The sequence below is a fragment of the Mustela putorius genome, unplaced genomic scaffold, assembly GCF_011764305.1.
Source record: "Mustela putorius furo isolate JIRA1106 unplaced genomic scaffold, ASM1176430v1.1 tig00000095_pilon_pilon_pilon, whole genome shotgun sequence".
Classification (NCBI taxonomy): Eukaryota; Metazoa; Chordata; class Mammalia; order Carnivora; family Mustelidae; genus Mustela; species Mustela putorius.
In genome coordinates, this window is record NW_025421280.1 from 24,110,567 (window position 1) to 24,131,358 (window position 20,792).

At 45.9% G+C, this 20,792-nt stretch overlaps 2 protein-coding genes across 8 annotated transcripts in view; one reads left to right on the plus strand and one right to left on the minus strand.

Moving 5' to 3' along the window:
- Positions 1-9,440, minus strand: part of KLHL18 (kelch like family member 18) — a 53,872-nt gene extending 44,432 nt beyond the window's left edge. The window contains exons 1-2 of one of the 3 annotated variants that reach the window (XM_013060589.2): positions 9,209-9,342; positions 3,028-3,132 (exon numbers count right to left, since the gene is read on the minus strand). Coding sequence is in view for 2 of the 3 variants with exons in the window: in XM_004760768.3 (XP_004760825.1) it covers positions 9,209-9,337 (129 nt within the window). In the remaining variant the exon portion in view is untranslated. Of the gene's footprint in view, positions 1-3,027; positions 3,133-9,208 lie in introns of all 3 variants that reach the window. The other 2 variants (XM_004760768.3, XM_004760769.3) reach the window with 2 other exon arrangements.
- A 59-nt stretch (positions 9,441-9,499) lies between these two features.
- Positions 9,500-20,792, plus strand: part of KIF9 (kinesin family member 9) — a 47,522-nt gene continuing 36,229 nt past the window's right edge. The window contains exons 1-5 of one of the 5 annotated variants that reach the window (XM_004760771.3): positions 9,500-10,247; positions 10,791-11,032; positions 15,280-15,377; positions 17,026-17,191; positions 19,296-19,402. In XM_004760771.3, the coding sequence (XP_004760828.1) occupies positions 10,996-11,032; positions 15,280-15,377; positions 17,026-17,191; positions 19,296-19,402 (408 nt within the window). In that variant the 5' untranslated portion in view covers positions 9,500-10,247; positions 10,791-10,995. Of the gene's footprint in view, positions 10,248-10,790; positions 11,033-11,373; positions 11,551-15,279; positions 15,378-17,025; positions 17,192-19,295; positions 19,403-20,792 lie in introns of those variants that run through there. The other 4 variants (XM_013060588.2, XM_004760770.3, XM_004760774.3 and 1 more) reach the window with 4 other exon arrangements.

Here is a 20,792-nt window from a genome sequence, read left to right on the forward strand (position 1 = left end):
AAGATAGAGGCCGATGCCCACTCCACAGCAGGGTGCCTCATGCACCTAGCAAAGCTTTGAGCAGTTATGTACTTCATTAACAGGCTGACTGAAGGAGCATCTCAAATATAATACCAGGGGCCCTGGGCAACACAGCAAACACTTTTGAGCACCTAAAACACGCCAAGAACTGTGCCGGATAATGGACGCTTCACAGGCCGCAGGAGATCGACATCTGGACAGCAAGAGTGAATAAGCGAGCACTTCCACACTGTTCAGTAAGGTAAGGGGAGTAGGTGCAAAGCGTGAAGGCAATGCTTCTCAAATCTTCAAGAGCAGAGGGTTCAAGAGTCACCAGATTGTGGTTCGATAGGTCTGATGCGGGGCAGAGAGCCTGCATTCCAAATGGAGGATGATACTCCAGGAACGATACTCTAAGGAACGAAGGGTCAAGGTCCACAGGAAGAGGGAAGGATTGAGTGCACTGGGAGGGACATGAGAAGATTCCTCAAGAGATGGGATTTCACACCACACCTCACTGTAACAGGGTAGCACGAAAGAAAGAAGATGGCTCAGGTCTGTGCTTCCCAGAAGCAGACAATGCTGAACAGACACAATGCAAAGTGCCTCAGCAGAAGAGAGGAAGGAGTTTCTGGCCATTTCTTTACCCCTGAGGAAAAAAATGGAAATGAAAGCAGTTTTGGAGCACAGGTAAGATTGCTGGTAAAGGTGAGCGACCAAGCCAGAGAACGCGAGAGCCGCGGCTCAGGAGTTGGAGACCACGGGTCATGAAGACACAGCCATCTGGAGGAGTCTGTGGGCAACTAGGGGAGAAGAAAGAGGGGCCGGGTTGGGAGGATCCTGAATATCAAGAACAGGACCGGGTGTCCTAGAAAAGTCAACCAAGAGCCGCGGTCAGCTCCAACAGGACAAGCTTAAACTTCTCTCTCTTACGTCTGTCTCCCGGATGCAGTACGCAGTGACCGATTTCTGTGAGCAGCTTAGAATAATCAGAGATGCAGTTAAATCAGCAGCCTTTCCTTTAATCCTTCCGAAAACCAGCCCACACCTGCTGCTCCGGCACTCCCACAGCCCAGCGGCTCTCTCCAGAAGCCATGCTCACTTAAAGGGATAGCCTACGGACAGGGGAAAGAAGACAAGCTATCCCCAACTTGAGTATGAGCATCTCTTAAACCACCAAGAGCTGAGCAGCCCAGGTCTACTTCCTGCTGGCCTGACAAATTTCTCACCTCTGATTCTCTCTGTGGTGCAAACAGAAGTGACTTCAAGAACAAGCCACAACTGGTTTCTCTAGCTCTGGCCATTAGCACCATGTCTCCTAGGAAAAGTCCAGGTGAAATCCTGTGCTCTCTTCACGAACTCCAGAAAATAATTATGTCATCGTCATTGTGATAAATGACACAAAATACACAGGAAAGAGACAGGATGAGCTAAAGCTGATTCCAGAGTTTCAATCCTGCCTAGATGGACCATATGTCATCCAGGCACAAAATCAACAAAAGCGGCGATGGTTTAGGAGGGAAAGAGCCTTCATTTGAGATATTAATTAGCATAAGGATCAACAGGACAAATGAAATGTAGGACTAGCATTTAGGAGCAAAATAAGCAAGACAAACATAGATGTAAAAGCCATTTGTAATTTAGAGACCATGCCAACAAACCTTTACTTGGAAGACAGGTCAGCATAGTATGTTTCACTGGTCCTCACAGGACAGCTTTGTCAAGGTTATGGGACACTTAGACTTTACTAATTGGCACAGGAAAAAATAAGCTTACAACACGCGTACGTCATTTAAATATGTCTCTCCTAGAAATCGATTCCTTTTAAGTGACCATTGGAAGAGCAGCTACAGGGCTGAGCTGATAAAATCTGGCTCCCGAGAGCTGAGGCAGCACACTATGAAAGTGAAAGAACAGGGAAGGTTATTCCTTAGTGTCCCGTGTTTCTCATCAGTGGGTTTGGACAGAGAGTCAGCTCCTGCTTTCAGGGTCTCTGCAATCACAGCACTAGAAGCAATCCCACTTGCCCATCTTGAGCTTATCAGCTTTTTAAAAAATTGTGGTAACAGGGGCGCCTGGGTGGCTCAGTGGGTTAAGCCGCTGCCTTCGGCTCAGGTCATGATCCCAGGGTCCTGGGATCGAGCCCCGCATCGGGCTCTCTGCTCAGCAGGGAGCCTGCTTCCTCCTCTCTCTCTGCCTGTCTCTCTGCCTGCTTGTGATTTCTGTCAAATAAATAAATAAAATCTTAAAAAAAAAAAAAATTGTGGTAACATGTGTATGTTATTTTGTTATGTGTATAACAAAATTTACCATTTTACCCATTTTTCAGCATACAGTTTGGCGATATTAAGTACATTCATGTTGTTGTGCGACCATCCCGACCATCTGTCTCCAGAACTTTTTCATCTTCCCAAACTAAAACCCTGTCCCCATTAAACACTAACTCTCCATTCCCTCCACCTCCCAGTCTCTGAGTAACCGCCATTCTACTCTTTGTGTACTCTGGTTACTTCCTTTAAGTGGAATCATAGAGTGTCTGTCCCTTTATGACAGACTTATTTCACTCAGCATAAAGTCTTTAAGGTTCACCCACACTGGAGCAGGTGTCAGAATTTCTTTCTTTCTTTCTTTCTTTTTTTTTTTAATCAAGTAGGCTCCACATCCAATGTGTGGTTTGTACTCATGATTCTGAGATCAAGGCCAGTGCCCCTCTACCGACTAAGCCAGTTGGGCACCCCGAATTTCTTTCATTTTTAAGGCTGCATAATATTCCACTGTATGCCTTTCAACAAAATGGAGTACATTTTGTTTATCCAGTTAACTGTTGGTACACCTTGTGTTACTTCCATCTTTTGGCTATTGTGAGCAATTCTGCTATGAATATATACAAATATCTATTCTTGAGCTTGTTTTTTTGAAAAGCATTTTTGTGTTCTGATCAGATATGCAGCACACTCTGCCCAGATGTACTGGACCACTGGTGAACTATCTACTTTGCCTGCCAGAAGCCCCAACTCTGGCCCTTACCTTCACGGCCCTGAACACAGCCGGTCAGGTCCACTGGAACACAGGAGCCAACACGGTCTCCTCTGGCCTGCCATTCTGCAAGCAGCTAAGCATCCTCAGCTTCAACTGAGACAGAAAGGGAGCACGGTGTCTTTAGTTAATGCTTCGGAAACAGTCTGCTTCAAGCTCTAGCAGAGCTACAAGACTTTCAAAGATGAGATGCAAAATTTACCAGTAACTTCTCCTATGTCAGTTATTCACAGTCACCAACCAGGACAGTCCCATGATCACCAGCAGTGAGCTGGAAAGAGATCTTCACTTCTGGTTCATCTGCACTCTTTAATAAGAGATGCTTCCGACTGCTAGATGCTGTATGGGAATGACAGAGTGTATACCAGGGCCATAAGGCAAGTGTAACCTACTTCCAAGGCCTTAAACTTGACAGAGGCCATATTTCTATACAACAGGAGTCCGCCAGCCACAGCCAATGGGTTAGGCCTCTACCTGTTTTCGTAGATCAAGTTTTAATGGGACAGAGCCAAACCCATTCATGTATGTGTTCTGTACGGCTGCTTGGGTGCCACGACATCAGAGTTGAGCAGTTGCAACTGAATCTGTATGACCCACAAATCCTAAAATATTTACTATCTGGCTCTTTACAGAAAATGCTTGCCAACTCCTGGTTCACACATCTTGGTTCACTCTCTTCTCCCCAGCTGGAGCCAAGTGCTGAAGAGGTCAGCTGTTCGTGTGGAAGAGGCCTTCCTAAGCTGGGGAAACTGGCTGGCTCTAGAACAAAGAGGCGACAGCAATGCCAATACTCCACAAATCCAAAGTAGGATGGGAGATGCCAGGCTTGAAATTTAGAAGGGGCTAAGGACACACCTTTCGAAAAATGTGATCTCATCTGCTGTCAACCCACCGCTAAGCTGAACCAGGTGTGGCCAAGAGGCAAACAATAGAGTCTCCTGTACAAAACTGTAAAGGAACCGCCCCCTGTGAGAAGCATCCCCAAACACAGGCTTCTTAAATTTACGCAGAAGTCTCAGAGTGAACTCCCTAAATGCTGCTTCAGTGGTAACTGATTTTCCAGGATGCCTCCAGCTCCCTTTTCCTACCCACACATCAGGCAGCGGCAAGCTCTCTCCTCCTCTGACTGGCGTCCAAATGTAACAGCATGAACTACAACATAACTTGAGGAAGAAAGCAAAACCGACTTTTCGAGAAACATACATTCATACCTAAGTGCACCTCTGCTCTCAAGGAGCATATCCTTCTGCTCAGTTCTGTTTGTTCACTAAGAAAAGGCAAGGCTGGAGATGAACACAAATACTTGGGGAAAGTCAGTAGAAAACACCAGAAATGAACAATACTCAGAAGCATAAGTTTTCCAATGTGGTGCCATTTCAAAATCAAGAGAGTCCAGAATTCAAATGTGCAAAAGACTAGCTGATAAAGCCTGCATCTTTCCTCTCTCCTGAAACAGAGTAACGGTGGTGCATCGGGACATAGACATCGCTGTCCTCCGTGCTTGAAAATGACTCTGCAGATGGTGTGTGTTCCCTGCTCTGCTTCCTAACGTCAGCAGGGCAGGTGAGTAATGGGAAGAGGATGCAAAAGCATTCCTTCGACCAACAGCTAGGCTAGATCCCAGATATAAAAGCTTTGTCCCTTGGGCAATCCCTTAATATCTCTAAGCCTCAGGGTTTTTTAATCTCTAAAATGAATGGCTTTGATAGAGGACCTCTATGGCTTCTTTTCGTAGGATTCTCCTAGCTCTATAATTAAACTTGTGTAACTCACTATACCACACAGAACATCAAAATGGCATGTATCAACAAGTCCTTACTTCACTTCCTGATAGCCTTTTCCAAACTCTTTCATCACCAAATCAGTGTGAGAGGAAATGAGGCAAGATTCCAGACTCAAATGTGTGGCTCTTGAAGCCGGTCTCAATGAGAATTGTGTACCTGGATTTAGTGGGTCAAAGGAAAATATTCTAATACTATGCCTCTTACCCATGGAAAAGGCATTTCTTTCTGGAGGACAAATTATCAGATCTGGGTTCAAAACCTTAGCAGGGGTCTTGGGAAAATGCTAGAAGACCAATGCCAGCTTATTGGTGAAGTTCATTAGTGGCTGCAGAACAGAGAGAGAGCGCGCGATTGAGCAATGAGAGAGAAGGAAGCTTCTCTCCTAAGCTTATGGGTCAGTGAATAATAGCAGGTTTGGTGACCCCCTTCTGCTCTCACAAATAAGAAAAAGGAGAATGTGAGGTGAGGGGAGATCAGAAAAATGTTCAAGTGGTGGGTCTAGATCTTATTAATGAATAACAAATTGTGAACATTCACTGAATATGGGGAGTCTGCCTAGTGAACCTGACAGATGAGGCCTGAGCATTGGGCAACTGGCAGCCCAGAAGAAAGGAAAGGATACAGGCTGATGGGAAGAGGGGATGGGAACCGAGGTGGAAGCAAACCTCTCTGCCCAGACAAAGCCCAATGTTATAGGCTGCCCAGAAGTCTTGCACTGCTACTCTCCTAACCTTTAAGAGAAAATTGTCATGTAGACGGACCATGGGCTTTTTCTGATAGGAAAAAGATACTCAGCTGGATTCAAACCCATGAGCCAGAAACGGGCCTTAGGGAAATTGCTCTTAAGCTTGAACACAAAATTTTGTGTGTATGTTAAGTATGTGCATGTATGTTAAGTATGTGCATCTTTCTGGGGAGAGGGCTCATCATTTTCAGGTTTTTAAAAAAGATTTTTCTTTATTTATTTGAAAGAGGGACAATGAGAGAGAGCATGAGATGGGGGAAGGTCAGAGGGAGAAGTAGACTCCCTGTGGAGCTGGGAGCCTGATTCAGGACTCCGATTCTGGGACTCCGGGATCATGACCTGAGCCGAAGGCAGTTGCTTAACCAACTGAGCCACCCAGGTGCCCCGTTTTCAGTTTTTTAAAAAACATGTCAACATAGACATAGAATATGATTTTTTAAATCTAGTATTATTACCCTCTCTGTTCTGCCTCTTCTTAATTATCCAACAGGTGCCCAAGGAATTCAAATTTCAAATAGTTCCAAAAACAAAATTAAGTAAGGTTTGAGAGTTGGCAGTGAATTTTGAGAATACATCATACCAGCTAACGCTAACTTTCAGACACTCCCTAAAGCTCAACAAGATAGAAAAGATGACCTGTTGTTAACAGTGAGTACAACTGACCTGGGGTAAATTAATTCAGGTAGCAGCTGGAATTCAGTTCCATCACTGCCAGTGATAGAAGATGCAACAGAGCAAGGAAGGACATTTGGCCAGGAGAACAGAGACCAGGAGTCCAGTCTCTAGTCCTAGCTCTGCCTATCTCAAGCTGTGATTTTGAACAAGTCCCTTCCTTTGGGCTTGGGTCCTCATCTGTAAAATGTAGGCTACTAGAGCAGAGCAGCAGTCTGCATACTCTTAAGACAATGAATGTTATGTTTAGATAAAATCACCCAGAATTCATCAGAAGCTAAACAAATTCAAAATGGCAGGTTGAACATGCCCATTTATTTTTTTTCTCTCTAGAAACCCCACCATTATTATTCATAATTATGTCATTATTCATAAATATCTGCTGCGACTGAACATTTACTACATGATTGTTTTAAGTCCATTAACTAATGGAATCCCTAACACTCTTATTAGGTAGGTGATGACGCCCATTTTACAGATGAAGAAACTGAGTCCCTAGTGTTTAAGGAACTTGCCTAAGTTTCCACAGCTAATAGGTGGCAGAGCCAGGATTCTAACCCAGGCAGTCTGGCTTGAGTCTGTGCTATACCATTTCTCCGACTGACAATTTGGGAACACCAAAACTCCCAAGGAAAAAGCAGCTGGAAGAGAGCAGATCAAATATATCACCAAACTTTGGAAGGTGAGTAATGACTGACTTCTATGCAGAACAATGAGCACTGCACATGGCAAGTCACTTCGGAGTCCCTTCCAAACCTCGACTACTGGAGACTCAGGTTTCCTCTGTAGGTGTGAGCATAAGGGAGGCTGAAATCAGACAGGAGCGGTCACCACCCCGGCAGAAGACTGGAGGTTTATCATCTGGACAGGATGAACCAGAGACTCCAGACTTGGGCAACCAGGGAACCAACCACTAAAGACAAAGAAGTGGCACCATTCAGGGATTAAGTGAAAGTCTGCATACAGAGGCAAGAGCCCCCAGTACCCTCCCATCATAAGGTTCCTAGAATGGGAACAGCCAACTTATTCCACTTAGGCAGAAGCCTGAATGAAGGTCCATGGGCTCTGAACATACTGCATGGAAAAGGGGAGGCCCATCACCCTACAGGTTTGGCTCTAAGGATGTGGCCCCAGGGCAGGAGTAGCATCACTGGGGAATTTGTCAGAAATGTAAATTCTCAGGGCCATGCCAGATGTACTGAATAAAAAATTCCCAGATGAGGTCCAACAACCAGTGTGTGAACAGGCCACCAGGTATTCTAATACTTGGTATTAGAAGTTTCAGGAAAGACTCTATCCTGAGAGAGAGAGAGAGAGAGAGAGAGACCAACAATCTCGGTTGGAATTACCTCTAATAATTTTCTTGTTCCTTTGAATGAACAAAAAGCATTGTAATGGAAAAAAATCATTCAAGCATTGTTATGCTAAAGGTTGTTATATTCTGTATTTGCATGAAATGCAGAGGCAAAAGGCAGTGCTTCAATTTATTAGCAATATCTGTAACCATTCCCCTCCATCATACCCTTTTGCTTCTCTTTGTCTCACAAACTTTCCCTGCCTCTTCCTTACAGCCTAACTCTTAACCCCCAAATTCTCCCCATTACTGCTTTTCACCAGTCTCTACTCACCCCAAGCGTTACTGCCATGACCATTCTTCTGCTTACAAACCTCTAGTAGCCTTGACATCTTCTACTATGTAATCACCATGGACAAAAATCTCCTGTTTATATTTACTTCCTCAGCCTCCTTTAGTCCAGTTCATTTTTCTCAAGCCCCTTGGCTCCCCACCGAAGATCCTTTTCCCTCTTGAGGCCACTTCACCCCCGCTCCTGGAAAACCAACCTCCTTAAGCGAGGCATCATGCAAAGAATACTACACATTTTCTCACTGAATCCTCACACTAATACTGAGAATTAGGAATCATCCTGGTTTTTACATTTGGAAAACTGAAGCTTAGAGAGATTAAGAAACTTGCCCAAGGTTACCACTAGGATTTTAATCCAAATCCTTCTATCTCCACACTCTTGACCATTCTACTCTCCTGTCTCCAGAGGTCTGACTCAACTATGGGAAGAAGAAAAGTTTCCTTAATTCTGTAGAAAATAAGCAGGGTGAAAAGATCTCTGCATGTGTGTATATATATATTTCATGGGATCCCGCAGAGATGCTGAGAGCCTTTCAGCCAAAGCCCAACAGGGAGCACAGTTCACAGCAGCACCTTCCCACGTGGAGGGCTCCAGAGGGCTCAGAGGGTTAGGCCAAGGAGCAGCGGTGCATGCCTCTCCAGCAGGAATGGATGCAAAGCACGGGAGGAAGTCTGGCTCTTGCGTCCAGGATGCCAGTAGGGAACAGGTGGTTAAGGGATCCCTCTCCCCCACGCGGACCCAGTCCATCCTCCGAGACCTTTGTGGAGGTAGTAGAGATGGTGCACCTTTCAGTGAGGAACAGAGTAGACGCCCACTCCAAAAGGTGTCCAGATCCGATTTTAAAAGCTCTGATCTAACAATCAAGGACAAGCAATGACTGCTAAGGAGAAGGCTGCGCCTTACAACGGCACAGCTAACTTCGAGGACCACCAAGAAATGTCTACGGTGACAAGAGAGGGTGCCCATCAGAATGTAGAGGCGGCCACCGCCCCCTCCTCTCCAGAGGGGTTGCAAGTTCATTTTCTCCCGTCTGTGGGACAGAAAAGCGAGGCGAGTACCCCAATGTCTCCCACCCCGAGGGCCTCAGCCACACACCTCTCAGCCTGTCCTTCTAAGGGCTGAAGGGCTGTCCCTGTCCGTCTCCCCACTCAGCCCCAATTCCTCTCTCCCACTCCGCACCCCTCTTTCCCCTACTCGGTCTCTCTCCAATCTCCCTGCCCTACCACTCTGCCCACTAGACCTCCTCTCTTCCCCTACCCTCCGCCCCTCTTTCCTTCCCACTCGGTTCCTTATCCCTCAGCCTCACGCTGCCCAGTCTTCGGTACCTTGAGCGTCACGTCGCACAGCTTTCCTTGCCGCCGGATCTCCTCCATGACGCCGTAGCCGCGACTAGGCAACTCGGACACGGAGAAGTGCACCAGATCCTCCAGCTCCTCCGCGCCGTCCTCCACCATCTTCCCCGGCCGCCGCGACTGCGCAGGCCTGGCCGGCCGGCTCGATACTCAACGGGGCGGAGCGAGGGCGCGCGCGAACCGCCGCCGGGAGCGCAGGGCTGGAACAGAAGGGCCTGCCCGGCCGCCGTAGTCTCAGGGCGCTCCGCACCGGAAGCCCGGCTGCCCCGTTTCCTGGTGCAAGCCTAGTCTTCGTTCCCTCGCTTTCCCCACTGTGCTTTCACGCCTGCAGCTGCCTCAGTCTTTCTAGATTAGCCGGGCCATCTCCCATCTTTCCGATTCTGCCCTGACCTATATCGTAGCTCGATCCAGGGCCGCGGATTTCATTTCCGCCACTACCTTGGTACTTCCGGAATCTGCGGAAACGATCCGTTGCCATGGCGGCTATGTACACAGTTCTGCGGCGGCGAGATTCGGCTTGCAGTCGCTGCACTTGCAGCGGTCGGGCGGCGGGAGGACCACTGCCTCCGGAGCAGTGAACGGATTCACGCGCCGCCCGGGTGGGGAGAAGCAGGCTGGAGAGGGGAGTGTACGCTGAGGCGGCTGGCAGCGACCGGGATCCGAAGACCGCTCCACCCGGGAGTCCCCAGGCTTAGCTCGCTGATCTGTGAAACCCGAGCGGAGGAGGGGTCGCGGCATCGTGGGCGCCCTTTCGGGCTGGCTCCGGCTTAGGGTCTTCGAATCTAACGTTCCCTGGCCCCACGAGGGTTCTGCGTCGCTGCCGAGGTTGAGAGGGCGCGAAGTGGGGGACCAGAGGTCTTCTGGACCCTTCTGTATTCGTCAGTTTTCGAACTGGAGGGGGCTTCGGGATCTCCAGGTCGACCCGCTCGCTTTACAGATGAGGAAACCGCTCCAGAGAGGGACAGGAATGGCCCCAAGGCCAACTGCCACCCACACTCCACGCAGGGGTCTGGTATGTTGGATGAGGAAAAGGGAGGAGGCCCGATCTGCCTGGAATTGAGGCCGGGTGCGTTTGGACCCTGTTGTTTTGGGGTTCAGATGCTGCCACCAATCTGACAACTATGAGGGTTCCGTATTGAGAGCGCTTGGTCTGGGCAGGAGCGCTGGAAGCTAGGGACTCGTCCCAGCAGACGCTCCCTCTCCTTTTATCCAGCCTTCAGCAGTGCTTGGTAACAATTCTCTTCATTTCCACCCTTAAACCCTTAAAACATAAGGAAACCACGTGCCTTTCAGAGAGGTCTCCTGGTGACCACTCAGAGGTTCACTTATTTACACCAGAACTACCTAAGGGTGGTGCCCATGAGAGAGACACTTTCCCCACAAGGTACTGGGGTGGCGGGGGAGACACTGCTAAAAGAGAGGGCATGGTGAGGGGCTGAATATGGCTTCTTGCAAGTGGTGCCTGGAAACTAAGTGTCCTAGAAAGGCTGTGGGCTCAGGGATTGAAGGTGGTGTGGGAGGGGGGAGTGACATATGCCCCTTGGGACTCTCTCAGTAGTGACGGAAGATGAACCCACAGGTGGAGATTCAGCCGTCCTCTGACTTCCAGCCATGACCATCACTACCAACCACCATTTCTCCAGTTCCTGCTCTGTGCTGGGCACTGTTCTGGACATTGAGGGGGGATTCAAAAGAGATTAAAGCACAGTTCTGTCCCTCAAGCAACTTGTAATTTAATTTGAGACCGGAAACCCACTCAAATGATGCGGCGTAAGAATGGTAACAAGCATTATTTCAGTAAGTGCAAGATGGCATGGGGTCTCAAATGTCTGGGAGTTGAGTGTCTGCTGGTCAGCAGCCTTACAGGATGGGTTAAGACAGAAGGGGGTGGGGGGATGCTGGCTGGCTCAGTCCTTAGAACATGCAACTCTTGATCTTGGGGCTGGGAGTTCAAGCCCCACATTGGGTGTAGAGATTACTTAAAAAAATAAGATCTTAAATAAAATAGAGAAGGCTTGCCTCAGGTGGATATAGCTCCTGACATACTTGGAGCTGTGGATGTGAGTGTGGGGTGGGCCTTGGGAAGATAGGGGGACTGCATGGGCATGTGCATGTGCAAGTTGCATGCCCCACTCTGAGGGGAGGGTGTGCTTGGGCTTTCCTGTGCTGTTCTTGTGCTGGGTGGGTGGGGGCTTCCATGAGGGAGGCCTGGGCACCTGCCACCTGCGCTGGTTCCATTCAGAGGGCACCCAGAGCCGGAGGCCAGGCCCTCAGACTGGTGTGAGCAGTGGTTCCCAGAGCTTTAGAAACTGAGGGTAAGTTTGCTTGTGTCAAAACACACCTTCCTCCACTCTCAACTTCCCAATAGCTTAGATCATTTTGAGATTGAGATTTTCCTCTTCAATTTCCTCAATTTGGGATCCACGTTAGAGCCATTTATGGCTTTGTATTTCTTGAGCTCAATTTTGCAGACAAAAATTTTAGGACTGAAATTGGATAAGCCAGCACCCTTGATCACCTGAATACCTTTCAGATCCATTTTCTAAAAATGAAAATGTCTGAATGGTCCCATAGTGGCTGGGAAAAGACTTCCATGAAATAATTACTTGAGGAATGTAGTAAGTGGACACAGATCTGCAGTTGGCAAATATAAGAGTGACATGTTTGCTTATTTGATTTGACATCCGAAGACCTTGTAACAGGGATTGGAGTTTTATTTGTTGACACCACTGAAACTGTGAACAAAGGGGAGGGCCTATTTAATTGCTTCTGTAGAGATATGTTATGCCATTGATGACAATTAACATAATTGTAATAGTCACTAAATTTAGTGGTCATTGCAAGTTGTATTTAGAAATATAGGGAGACATTAATATTTTTAAAATCTGCAATCTTTTTATCAGGTAACATTCATTGAACCTCTCTTGGATTATACATATATTCTTTATTTAATGTGCTTTAAAAAAAAAAAAAGTGAAATAGGGGCACCTGGGTGGCTCAGTCTGTTAAAGCCCCTGCCTTCAGCTCAGGTTGTGATCCCAGGGTCCTGGGATCAAGCCCCACATTGGGCTCTCTGCTAAGTGGGGATCCTGCTTCCCCCCACCCCCGCCTGCCTCTCTGACTACTTGTAATCTCTGTCTGTCCAATAAATAAAAAAAAAAATTTAAAAATAAAATTTAAAAATGAAATAATGAGGGGTACCTGGGTGGCCCAGTCGGTTGGGCGCCTGCTTTTGGTTCAGGTCATGATCTCAGGGTCCTGGGATCAAGCCCTGCATCAGACTCTGCTCAGTGGGGAGTCTGCTTCTCCCTCTAACTCCCTCTATACTCTCTCAAATAAATAGGTGAAAATCCTTTTAAACAAAAAGTGAAATAATTATAATCCAGAGAAGAAATCCCTGTCATGTATGACTTTTTCTTTACAGTAAAGGTCTTAACAATTAATTTTATTTATTTGTGGAGTTCTTTGCAATAGTTCAAGCAAACTATTTTTTTCCTTAATCACCATGTTTTGGCTATTTTCCAGTTTGAATATAAAATTGAATCAGCTTCTTCTGTGTCTCATGTTTCTCTAACTCCTCGTGAATTCAACAAATCCTTTGCTGGTTGTTTTTCTGTGTTTGTTTTGTTTTCTAAAAATACCCAGGAGATTTCTTTGGCTTCAACTCCCCTTTCCTGCCCCTTGAAGGTACAGGTTATTTTAGTGGTAAATGCTTCGTTTCTTCTTGAACTGGTTTAAGCCCGAGAGGGAAGTCAGAAGAGAAGCTTACCATGTAGCACACATCCAGACTCTTGGGCCTTGTCTCTATTCCAAATGTGTTTTGTTCATTTGGAGCATGAACTCTAAATGAGTTTTTAACATTCTTTCTTTATATGCATAGTTCCATAAAAGTAAAATTATCGAAATGTGAGAGCCCAGTGTTAGGACTACATGACCATAGACTACTTGATGATATATTCACATTATTTGAAAAAGAAGGAAAGAAAAAAAAAATTAGATCAGTATTAGGAAAACTTATACGTAAAATTAGAAATGTTTCCTCTTTGGACAACTTAAAATTATGTTAATTTCCCCAGTAGTTTCAAACAGTGAAGTTTAATATATTTTTATAGACTTTCATCTTGTTTTCTAGAATTCCTTAACCAGATTTAATGCAATTGATGATGATTAGAGATTGATTTTTCCTTAGCTTTCCTTAGAGCTCTTGATATTTTTTCTCAATATTTAATCATTTGTCATCAGTATATGAGAGGTATCTCAAGAGCTAAGTTTTAAGTTCCCCTCAAAGCAATAAAAATAGCACAACCGTTCCTTCTGTTTAATAACCGTCTTTGCTTCTCCTCTCTGTGGAGTGGAGATGCTGGAACCAAAATTTTCTGTCTAATTAGTATTAAATATTTTTACACAGTCACTGTCAAGAGATTTCACCAATGAAACTGATAGCCGATGAAATAGGAGATTTAAGGGCACCTGGGTGGCTTAGTCAGTTAAGCGTCTGCCTTTAGCTCAGGTCATGATCCCAGGTCCTGGGATTGAGCCCTGCATAGGGCTCCCTGCTTGGGGGAGAGCCTGCTTTCTCTACCTACGGTTCTGCCCACTTGTGCGCTCTCTCTATTGCTGTGTCAAATAAATAAATAAAATCTTTTTAAAAAAGAAATAGATTTTAGTAGTTATCATTTGGTTGTGTAATTCAATTAAAAAAAATTTTTTTTAATATTTCATTTATTTATTTGACAGAGAGTGAAAGCATGCAACTAGGGGGAGGAGCAAAGGGAGAGGGAAAGAATTTCAAGTAAATTCCTCCCTGAGAGTGGAGTCAGTTGTGGGGCTCCGTCTCACGACCCTGAGATCTTGACCTGAGCCGAAACCAAGAGTTGGACCCTTGACCAACTGAGCCACCCAGGTGCCCTTGATTTTAAAAAAAAATTTTTTTTAAGATTTTATTTATTTATTTGACACAGAGAGACACAGCAAGAAAGGGAGCACAACAGGAGGAGTGGGTGGGAGAAGGAGGCTTCCCGCTGAGCAGGGACCTGGATGCGGGACTTGATCCGTGGACTCTGGGATCATGACCTGAGCTGAAGGCAGACGCTTAACAACTGAGCCACCCAGGCACCCTTTAAAAATGTTTTTATAAAATACTTCAGTTAGACAGAATCTACGAGATTAATTAACTCTCCCCTCAATGCAACAGTCCCTTTGGTGGCATCTCTGTTAGCTGGCATCTTGACTTTGCTTGAGTTTTTTCCATTTATAGGACAGTTCTATATAGTAGCAAGGTCACTTACCTGAATCTGCCTCCTTATTCCTTATGTCTATAACCTTACATCCTATTCCATGAAGCTACCCTAAGGTTTTATTTTAACATTTTGTTACACATTGTATTATTCACAGTAGTGTAAATAAAGAAATACAAATGTAAGTGTGTCTACCTGAAAGAAAATAGAGTTAGGTTCGAGAGAGGAAGAGGAGGTAGAGGGCTCTCTGATTTTTTTCTCAATGGACTGCCAGAGAAGAAAGAATATTTGATTATGGGCTAGATTAAATATATTTCTAGGGCATCATTTTTCTGGTCTAAGTCAGTCACATGGAGGTTGAGGAGGAGATGTGGCATTTGCAGTAATGTATGCTAGTGAAGAAAAGAAAATTAGTTTAAATGCACGTCCTAAGTATTTTAAAGGAAAATATAATGAATGAGGCAAAGCGTAAGTGGACTGCATTACACAATATTTTTAGGAGACACATCTAAGATTAGGCCACTCAAGGGAACATTCTTCTTGCCTTGTGTGTCTCTCTTAGGGGGCCGTTGGTGGAAAATGATGAGTCGGCCTTTATAGCAGGAAGTGCCTGTGTATGTTGAGCAGTGTCCCTGAGTAGAGCACTGACAGTTTAAGGGGTTAAAAGGAAAACTGGCTCTTGAGGATAGGAAAACACAGACTGCATGTCACTGTGTTCTACTCTTCTTTGTAAGCCACAGCACCCCCCCCCCCATGATGGTCATTCGATGACGACCACTGAAAGTTGCACTGTTTTTTCATTTTTAGCTGGAATGGGCACTAGGAAAAAGGTTCATGCGTTTGTCCGTGTCAAACCCACCGACGACTTTGCTCACGAAATGATCAAATATGGAGATGACAACAAAGTAAGTGGAACGCACTTGCCGTCATGGGCCTGGTCCCTCTGTCCCCCCTTGCTACAACATGACCCTGTTTCCAAACAGCCTGTAAGGACAAAGACAGAATTGACAAAAGTTCAGATGGACTTCAGAGTCCAACAAATCCAAAACACTCCCCTGAATCGCTTTTGATGAGGAAACCCTTGAAACTCCCATTTTAAATTATGTTTTTGCTTAATACGTTTACCTTCATCCTTGTATCCTATACAGAAAAGCTGACCTTTGTGCACACTCATAAAACTTTCTGGTGATCAGATCTGCTGTTACATGATCTCCCCGGGGGTCCAGGTAGAATGTCTTAAGTTGATAACTGTTAAACTTACCAAAGCAGTGGAAGCAACTCTTATTGAGATAACTGGAAAGAGTTATCTGTCCCCATGCCTTTAACACTGTCATGACCGTCTTTCTGAAGCCCATGAGAGGCTTGGGACAGGTTGAGAGAGTCCTGTGTTTTCATTCAGCAAACAACTGTGCATCCACTCTGGGCAGCACTGAGATGTTCTTTAAGGGAGGAATTCAAGGGCAAACTCTCCAAGCTTTGCAAGTCTTGGCAGTCAGAAAAAAAGCTCACACTGGGCACGGTTTCAACGAACATGGAAGCACAGAATATTTAATGTGTGAACGGACCAAGCCTCTCTTTCTTGATCTTAACCTTTTCTGCATGTGACTGTGTCTTGGCTCCTGGATTAGGGCAACCAGGACAAAAATCCAACAAGAGGCTCTTTTTTTTTTTTTTTTAAGATTTTATTTGTTTATTTGACAGACAGAGATCACAAGTAGGCAGAGAGGCAGGCAGAGAGAGAGAGAGGGAAGCAGGCTCCCTGCTGAGCAGAGAGCCCAATGCGGGACTCGATCCCAGGACCCTGAGATCATGACCTGAGCCAAAGGCAGCGGCTTAACCCACTGAGCCACCAAGGCGCCCCAACAAGAGGCTCTTTACATCAGACGTCCCCATAGTGAAGACTTGGAATTTACCATTGACCTAATGCAATGGGTTCCTAACTCAGCTCTTCCATAGAGCATCTAATTTTTTTTTTTTTTTAAGAAATCTGTGCATCTAAAAATATGCTAATTACAAGTATGTAGGCACCTTGGATTTGCTGTAACACCAGTGAGGAACTATGAGAAACCAAGAAGAGCCTTTTCTGTGGCTGTTAATTCTTCATTCCTCACAAAGGCCCATAGCATGTAAGAGATACAGCTCAAGCCCAGGCATCTGTTACCAAGCCCACTTTTCTCTCTGGCCTAATTCAAGGCCTCCCTGTGCTTAGTGAATGTGTCTAAAGCTTGGTTAATAGAAATAGGAAAAATGTGCTGGACTCAATATCATAGATGGGGGAACCAAGGCAAACAGCACCCAGTAACCTAGGGTGACAAGTCCTGAAACTATGACATGCTCTAGTATCCCGATCCTTCCACCTTAAGGGTTGTGTGATCTTCCTGCAGGAGATTTCCTTCTCCCATCCCCAAGAACTCACTGAAATAATTGGCCACTCGTGGGAGTCCCTGTGCCTCCTAAAGTTCACTTCCTCTATTTTCTCCAGGTTAGGCCTTAGCTAACAGTGAGTTCTTCATACCAGTTTCCTAAATACTCTCTCTCTTCCTCTCTTCCTAGAGCATTGATATTCACTTAAAAAAAGATCTTCAGAGAGGGGTTGTCAATAACAAGCAGACAGACTGGTCGTTCAAGCTGGATGGAGTTCTCCACAATGCCTCCCAGGACTTGGTTTATGAGACAGTCGCAAAGGACTTGGTTGCTCAGGCCCTCGATGGATACAATGGTAATTTAGTTAATTGTCGGTTGTTTTACGTAAGAACCCACAGAACCCTTGCTGTAGGAAGAGATGCAAGTATTTTACCGTGGATGAAAGAAAAGATAACCTCACATGCTAACTCCTGTGTGCTTCTTTGTCCGTCTCCATTTTCTTATGGTGGAAAACTAGGTATTTGCTTGGTGATACTGTGGGCATGACTTGATCCAAAGTTCTGGGATCCTACCTTCATAGGAAGATTCAAAGGCTGTGGCTCTTTATAGGTCATGGGGATTGAACTATTATCCTGTTTCAGATCTCTCAAATATTAGCTTGGAAGATAATGTCCCTTATAAATTTGACTGAGTCCAAATACTTTTCTCTTGGTTACCTGCTAGGAGCTACTTCCATTCATTCTACCAGCAAAATCAGTCTACTCTTCCTATTCTAGTGTAGGGTTATTTACATATAGCACCAAAAAAAAAAAAAAAATGGAGTGGAGTTTGATTGTCTTAACAAATTAAAAGCAGCTTTATTGGGAAGGTTTTAACAGCTAGTTTAGTCTAAGATGCTTGAAAATCTAAAGATTTGAAAATCTTTAGAAAGAATGTATCACCATTTGTAAACTTTGTCCATGTGACTGGAATGTTCCCTGTCTGCAAGTTTAAGGTCTTTGGTTTAAAAGTCTGTTTAGTGTTGAGGCCCATGCATTGTAATGTATCCTACTTGTGACACATAGGTATGGTCTTCATTGACCCTCAGGGGATTTGGCCCCAAGGAACTAAGAAGGTCTAGGAGGTTAATAGTCTTGGGCTCTGGGTACTGTGGAATCACAAATGGGCTCTGAGTCCTATCCGCTGTGACTCCTTCCTGCACATTTAAGTTAGTAGATACTGTTTCTGACCATGGCTCCCATGCTGAGTTAGAGCCCCTTGTGTAAAACCTACCAATCCCAGGAACTAGAGCATTAGCTGTAGAGAAGGCAGACGCTGATTTCCATGGCCCTGTGTCACCCTGAAGCAACATTTGGGATGGGTCTGGCTCAAACTGGCCATACCAGGAGGAAGGGCAGATGGGAACAGGAGCACCAGAGCCTGGTGGTGATGGATGGTAAATCTCACAGACATGACAGGTGCAAACAGAAGTCTTCGCTGAGAGGACATTGGGGCTAGGTCAGGACCTGTCATGGTGGTCTGTTTCGGGAAGTGGCAGGGGACCAACTAGCAGCCCTGATTGATCCTGTGGAAACTTGCAGTCTATACACCTTTCTTCCTGGGCTTTTGAAAGCTCTTCTTGCCTCCGGCCTGGCCAGCTCCATGGTGGCTATGCCTGAGACTTGCAGTTCATGGCTTTGCTAAAGAAGGGCTAGAGTTCAGTGTTCCTGTTTCCCTCCTCACCTGTCTAGGAAAATTCCCAGTTTCTCTGTTCCTTGATATCACCTGCTCTGCTCAGAAGCCTGACGGTGGGATCTTCTCTTGGCACAGGGAGCCATCTGGGCCAGATTCAGAATAGCAGTCTGTGTTTTTTTTTTTTTTTTAAAGATTTTATTTATTTATCAGAGAGAGAGGGCGAGAGAGCAAGCACAGGCAGACAGAATGGCAGGCAGAGGCAGGGGGAGAAGCAGGCTCCCTGCGGAGCAAGGAGCCCGATGCGGGACTCGATCCCAGGACGCTGGGATCATGACCTGAGCCGAAGGCAGCTGCTTAACCAACTGAGCCACCCAGGCGTCCCAGCAGTCTGTGTTTTGACCATTTATGTCCCCATTTCCCTGCCCACCCATCCTCCCTATAGCACGAGTTCCTCATGTCCACGGCTGCTCCTGATGGCCACTTCCATGCCCTGGTCCAGGCTGGCACCAGGCATGCTGGCGGATAAGAGAGCTATCCTCAGGGGCACCTGGGTGGCTCAGTCGTTAAGCATCTGCCTTTGGCTTAGATCCCGGGGTCCTGGGATCGAGCCCCACATCGGGCTCCCTGTTTGGCAGGAAGCCTGCTTCTCCCTCTCCCACTGCCCCTTCTGTGTTCCCTCTCTCACTGTGTCTCTCTGTCAAATAAATAAATAAAATCTTAAAAAAAAAAATAGAAAGAGCTATCCTTGAAGCTCTTTTCCTGGACATGCTTCCAAATATTTGCAGGTACCATCATGTGTTATGGGCAGACAGGAGCTGGCAAGACATACACCATGACAGGGGCAACTGAGAATTACAAGCACCGGGGGATCCTTCCTCGTGCCCTACAGCAGGTAGGCAGTGGGCCCACAGGTGGGGTGCCGCACGGGTCCCTCCTCTTACCACAGCTGCTGCTGACCCTAGGCCTGCTACCAGACACAGGATGCACACTTAGGGGTTAGGGGTGCAGAGGCCTCAGAAAACCAGGAGTTCACGTTTCAGAGTTTGACCCAAGCCCACACGGAGCCAGTTTCCTCATTTGTGAGGACATGTCAACCGGCCTCTTGGCTCCCGCACTGGTCTGTGATCCTGTAATTAAGGATTTGGAGGTCCTAATCATGTTCCTTCCTTGTTCTAATGAGGGGGATATGGACTCTTAGAGAGCTGCCTTACTGGCCTGCTCTGGCTTCTACCACCACCATTGCCCCAGAAAGAGCAAAGGGAAGAAGCAGGCACAATATGAACATGCAGGACTGAGTCAGCCTTGGGGGGTCTGGGAACTCTGAACGCAGCATAGAGGGGCCTTTCTGTGGAGTCCTGTGAGGACCCTCTTTTGGGAGGTAGGCGGCAAAGCAGCTTTTTCCCAAAAGCATCTTGAGGTTTTCTAGCCCTGTCCTGTGAGAATGGAAAGGACCCTGTATAGACTGCCTGGCTCTCATTGGTGAAGAAGTCTCCTTCATGCCTTGCTGTCAAAGCTTCAAGATCTCAGCATCTTCAGCTTCAGTAGTGTTGCCCAGAAAAATATAACGGAAGCCACACATGCAATTTGGGGTTTTCCCATAACCACAGTTTAAAAAGTAAACAGACAAAGGTGATTTTGATATATTTTATGTCAGTATATGCAAAATATAATCTCCACATCATATGTCGATGTGAAAACTCTTGAGATATTTTACATTATTTTTCTCACACCAAGTCTTCATGGTGTGTGTTTTATGCTTATGGCCCATTTCCGTTTACACACTAAATACTCATCAGGACTACTTGATCTGTATTTACATTTCATAAAATTTACTGTTGAAGAGGTAGATTTATTAACCCAATTTGTTCCAAACATACTGAAAAGTTTACCAGTAACTGAATTTAGGAGCTGCTTTAAAATTCAAATTAGTTACAATTAAATACAATTTGAAATTCCGTCTCTCATTTGCGTCAGCCACATTTCAAGTTTTCAGCAGCCACTTGGGACTGGTGTCTACCGTGTTGGACAGCATAGACCTAGACTGTTAGAGCAAGGTGGGGGCCTAAGGGATCATCTAGCCCAAACCCCACTGCCCATTTGACAGTTAAGATCTTAAGTTAAGGTCCAGAGAGAGGAAAAGACCAGCCCAAAGTCACTTGCCCATAAGTACCAGGGAAGGTATTTGGAGCTGGGAAGACTGAGTTTGGGCTTGGCTTCTCTCAGGAGCTAAGTGACCATAGACAAATAATTTCATTGCATGGACCTTCCCACAGGTGGGCATT